The 5960-nt window shown below is 38.5% G+C and overlaps 1 protein-coding gene across 1 annotated transcript; it reads right to left on the bottom strand.

Annotated features, from left to right (window-relative positions):
• Positions 1-4222: 4222 nt before the first annotated feature.
• Positions 4223-5732, bottom strand: LOC148868550 (uncharacterized). The gene has a single exon (XM_088973023.1). It carries the CDS (start codon positions 5159-5161, stop codon positions 4349-4351), a length of 813 nt encoding a protein of 270 aa, XP_088829149.1. The 5' UTR covers positions 5162-5732; the 3' UTR covers positions 4223-4348.
• Positions 5733-5960: the final 228 nt, after the last annotated feature.

The raw sequence follows: 5960 nt of genomic DNA, 5'->3' as shown, positions 1-5960 counted from the left end.
TACAAAAGATAGGGTAAAAAAAATAGAAACATTGGGAAACAAACTTGAGAATAATTCCAATAAATGAGAAAAAATAAATTAAGATAATTTGAGTGGACGAAGAGATCAACCCGTAAAAAGGAGCAATCTTTTGCAAATCGAAGGGACCAAAAGTATGAACGCGCATCTGCGGCAACCCCGATGTTGCATGACCCGGCGACCTCCACTAACAAAGGGACACGTTGTCCCTTTTAACTTTTTTGAAATTTAACAGAGATATCTAATATAATATATAGAATATATTTTTATAATTTTAAATATAATTATATAAAATTTATATATTAAAATTAATAAATATTATATTATAATCAAATTTGGGTTTTAATCAGAGAAATTGAGATCAAATCTAAATCCGATCCAATTATTAATCAAATATAGATTGTAATATCCAAAATCGATCCGATTATATATATACATCATCCAAATCCGAGATAATCAGATTGGACTTTTAATTATCATTGATAACCATACTTTCAGCTGAACCCCTTCTCTCTCAACAATCCTATCCCATTGGAATAATTCGAGAACACATCAACATTAGCGTGTCCAATTCAAATCTGAATCTCCTGTCACACATGAAGAACATCTCATCCTCCAAGTAGTATCATGCAAGAGGAGATATTCCCAATTCATAAAATTAGTATATTGTGGATAAGCATGGGCAGAAGATCCGGAGTCGTCCCATTCTAGACCGAACTCTCCTCAACTTCTGTACACAAGAAACTTGAGATTCATTTCTGTTATGTTAGCAATATTCGTAAATGTAAAATGTTATGCTTGATGAGAAAGCATGTTCGATAGTACTGGTGCGTGACACAAAAACAACTAGTACTAATGCCATTTTACGCAAAAATAACATGATATTATCATATACATGTATCAGTTATCTTAAAAGACCAACTGTTTACCTTCTTTAATAAGTCAACTCTTGTATTTTATATGAATAAATGAAAAATAAGCGTTAAAGTGTTGACCGCATACCTTATACATTTACCACAAATTCATTTTGTTTTTACTACAATTAATCCAAATCAATTCAGATCAGATATAGCTTTTGCCCAATCTGATCCGATCCGTTGCAGCCCTAATCTAACATCAAAGATAAGAGGTGAAGGAATTTGCTTGTGAATTTGTGATCTACATTAGACGTAAAACTTTTTGTTTTTATTTGGTTGCAAATCAAATCAATATATCTAGACACTAATATATTTATCATATAGTGAAATCAGAATCATAAAAAAAGATGACGTATTCACAAGGTTGAGTCGAAAAACAAATGAACAATTGCGGCAAAGAGTACGAATACAAATATATAACTGTAAATATATACAAAATTAAGAAAGAGTACAAATACAAATATATATACTGTAAATATATACAAAATCATGCAAAATATAATATTTTGCATTCTATTTATACTCCTTCCAAATTGAGCAAAAAAAGAAAACAAAAGATAAACAAAAAAAAAATGACAGATATGAAATAGTTAAAAATGATTTAATTACTGCTGATCGTGATAGAATCCCATTGCGGTGTTAAACTTAATTGACAGATATATACATTCCCCAAATGCTAATGACACGTTGGCTTAGGCTAGAGACTAAAGGAAGCTCGGGAATCTCTTTCACTCACTCGAGTAATGCTAATGTAAGCCCATAGCTGGTTAGTAGGACCATCAGTCTGGTCTTAGGGATCAGCTTTAATTAGCACGATTCCACTGTTAAATTGGTGCTAATTATTTTATTCAGTTTAAGCATGCGCTTTGCAAGATAGACCAACATGTTTGTATCATATAAATTAGTTGAGTGGCACGTGTAAATAAATAAAACAACGTTCTGTAATCTAATAGTGGAGTTCAAATCAGCCCCCACAATACTGTTACCCACAACATATCTCTGTCATGTATTGAAAACATGTCCGAATGATAATATCAAGAATGATGATATTATCATTAGAAGATGTTCCCAGTACATGGTGGTGATATAGTGTGGGACGTTGTGGGAGCAGTCTTGTGAGGGGGCTGATTCGGCCTCCTAATAGTGGTCTGAACGTGTGACCATAAAAATGAGAGAACTGGTTATGAGCATTGACTTCGTGCAACTCTCGGAGAACTCACTCTACAATACAAATAATGTACAAGTATATCTTATTTGGTGTCTTTTCCTGGTCTGTCTGTCATGTCTCTAGCGCTAGATATTTAACAGTACTGATATTGTCCTGAGATGTGAGGAACTCGAGTTTGTGAATTGAATGATGAGATAATAAGATCGGTGACATGTGAGTAGTGGTGTCAATTGTATTAGATTTGGTTCAATCCGATTCAGTTTCTAATGTTAGTCTATTATAAATGGATTAGGTCTAATCTAATTCAATGAATATTTTGGATTGGTATAATTTAATGCCTGAATTGTCTAATAATCTGTTCAAATTCGTCTTAATTTAGATTGGTTTCAACCCAAACTTGGTCCATTGACACCTATATTCTTATCTTAATGGCTTAATCCAACCTAATTCAAAATAAATTTATTACGGATGGACTAAGATGGACCAGGTCTAATCCAATCTAATAAATATTTTGGATTGAATTAATTAGTCCGATCCAATATGTCTTATTGACCCATTCAATCCGTCCAAATTGATTTTGGACTGGATGGATGAGACCAGTCCATTGACACCCTTACTTGTGAGCACAAATAGTCAGAGGCCTTGAGAGGTGGAATCCTAAGGAGAGATCTAACGAGAGTTCAAATCTCCTATCCACAAGAACCCTATCTATATCCACCCACACCTCACTATATAATATATCCTGTATTTACATGTTATCATTCATGGAGAGATGTTATTAATGTATAGTTACAGTGAGGTGTGGATAGAATTCTTGCGGCAAGAGATCTGTATTCCTCTAAAGCTTAAGTCATTAAAGTAAAATACTATTTGGCTAGAGAGTCGACCTAGCTTTACGAGTTGTGCTTTGAGTGCAAGACAAGCTTGAGTATGCTAGAGTGCTTAGTGCAGCCTGCCATCCTCTTAGACAATCCCTAGCTGAGCCATTTTTTGATGTGTCCTGGACGTTCCGCCATGGATCAGGCGATGAGGCTCAAAACTGTTGCAACAACTCGGGTGGTTGGTCCATTCTCACATATGTGATGTAAGTGTCAACCAGCTGGTTAGTATTTGAAAAGGTCGTCAATTGGTTGTAGTGGAGATTTCGGATCGAATCCCACCTGCACCTTGCACCTTGATAGGGGGATGGGCTACCCCTGGTCCTTCAAAATTATCAAAAAAAAAAAAAAAAAACTCGGGTGATTGGTCTAAAGTTGCTGATGTTTACCACGTGTCCCTCTATGGATGAGACAATTGGTATTTCCTTGGCACTGACTTGCCGGTCAGGTCACGCACACGAGTTCAAGGGGTGACACATCATGGTTCCTCCACCCGCCCACGTGTTAATCTTTAGTCCACCATGTCTTAATCCTTGATTCGGCCACATGGTGGTCCTCGTTGGACTTGGATTATGGCTGCATCAACTCCCAAATTTTATTTTAGTTTTAGTTTATTATTATTAGCAACTACCACTGAAACAACAATAACAACAAAAATTAACAATGAATTTGGTAGAAGTAGATGAGCCAACTCCGCACCGGAAGTTGGTAAAGGTAGGGATTATAGTGTCACACTCAGGGAAGTTGAATCAATGAAACGACCTAAACAGCTTACAACGAGCAGTTAGAAACTAAGAATTGTTGTCTTTAGAATGAAATTTCATGTTTGGCCATGACCAATTAATTTGACACAGAATGGAGCCGTTTGATTTGATTCTTTTCTGGTGGGTTATTAGGAGATTTTCTATTCACCTTAAGATCTGCATTATCATGATCCTATAAACTACTTGATTTCTGAATTATATTTTTTTTAAGCTTTCTACAGACTTTACTTCTTTATTTCTTTGACGGACTCTATTAGGACCCATTCAATTGTTAGTTTGGATTAATTTAACTTTAGGACACGTGGTAAATTACGAAGCCAAGACCCTGCTCCTGTAAGGCTGTAATCCATACCCTACCCAAGCGTTTTGTCTACACCCTACACTTTCGTGATGGCTGGTAAGAGAGGAGATGCCCAAGTTTGTTTTTGTGACATAATTACCCTTGGCCCTTGCCGGACTAGGAGGAAGAGGAGGATACGGATGTAATTGTCTAAACTCTAGAGTTGATATCTTACAACTTACAAATTATTGAAATTGAAAAACACAAAACAGAAAAGCAACAAAGAAGAAAAAGAAAGCAAAGGCAGAAAATAAAATTAATATTTAGATGTAACAGAACCGCATTGATGGCGGCGCCGGCGTAAATCCTTCTACGGCGTCGCGTTCCTCTTCTTTCGGTGGTGAAGGTGGCGGTGGCAGGTTGAGATCGAAGCAGAGGGAGCTGATAAGCTTCTCTTTCCTCTTTTTTCCGGGAAGGTTGTCTTTGGAAGAACTGCCACTAGAGGAGGCTGACTTTGCCTCCCAATGGCATCTCTTGTGACCTCCAAGGGCCTGACCAGACGAAAACCTCTTGTTGCAGATCGAACACTCGTGCTTCTTCACTCGAGGAACACGATGACGATTAACGTCTCCACTGCACCGATCGAACACTTGGAACATACCTTCCTCTTCCCCAGCTATTCCTCCACCACCATCATCGTCATCTTCTTCTTCTTCTTCTTCTTCTTCTTCTTCTTCGTTTTCGTCGTTGCCGAACTCATTGTAAGCGGGTGTGTTTTGCTCTTCGACTAGGGCGACTCGAGTATTTTTGACCTTCACATGGCCGGCACGGTGACCGCCGAGAGCTTGATGGGATGAAAAGGTCTTCCCACAGCTCTCGCACCGATGTTGATGGCGGTCTTTGATGGTCATGGAGGTGGTGCTGGTAGCTGTGGAGGCGCTAGAGGAAAGCATGAGAAGGAAATGAGCGGTGTCATGATCCTCCGATAACGATGAGGAGTAGGAGGAGGGAATGGTGGCAGCAGCGGCGGTGGAAGTGGTGATAGTGGAGTTGCTCTGGCTGGTGGCCTCTCTCCCTCGCTTACCTTTAAGAGACCAAGTTAAGAGGAAACAAGGCTTTTCGTTGATGCGGGGCATCGGAAAAAGATACCCAGAACCCAGAACAAAGAGTAGGAGCTTTTGAGGTTGCTGGGGATTTTCTCTGTTATTGTTATTTTCGGAACAGAGAGCAAGAGCTCTGTACTCAAAGACGATGAGAGAAGCAGAGGAGAGTGTTCATAACATCATATGGAAGTCATGATAGCAGAGAAGACATGCGCTGATGCGCCTCACTCCTATCACCTGAGACATACAGTCAAGTCATCCGCGGGCACTCACATACACAGTCACACCCTTTTGGCTCCGCCTTCTCTGCTGCTGCTGCTACTGCTGGTAGTACCCCCGGCCGCAGGAACAATAGTATTCATTCATTCTTTGAAACGCTCAGACTCAGAGCCTCAGACCAACACAAACACACGCAAATTGAAAATTATAACAGCAAGCATAAAAGGGTTTTAATGGAACAGAGCAGAGCTTTGGATTAAACGTAAACAAGGACAAACAACACTGACATTCAGCCTATAAAGGAGGACATACTTTATTTCTTTACCTTTTCTCGATTTTTATAATTTTGCTGACAATGGATTTATAATTACTCTTCCCATGTAAGGCTGAAGTTCGAATACAAGTGATCATTGCCAATTGCCATACATTTTAGATTGGCTTGGGTGCTCTTCATGTTTATATTTTTATATTGCACATCCAAGAGGCATAGGTGCAATGCACATTTCTCTCTTTCTATGTGTCAACTTTCAATCAAGTAACAATTTGACACGTGGCAAAAGAAACACTTTACCCTACCATCTTTCTTTGAGGTAATACCACAAAAGAACTCTAG

This window comes from Nelumbo lutea, chromosome 2, assembly GCF_056320005.1.
Source record: "Nelumbo lutea isolate HS-2025 chromosome 2, American lotus-T2T, whole genome shotgun sequence".
In the NCBI taxonomy this organism is placed as follows: Eukaryota; Viridiplantae; Streptophyta; class Magnoliopsida; order Proteales; family Nelumbonaceae; genus Nelumbo; species Nelumbo lutea.
This window is presented reverse-complemented; position numbering and strand designations above follow the sequence as displayed.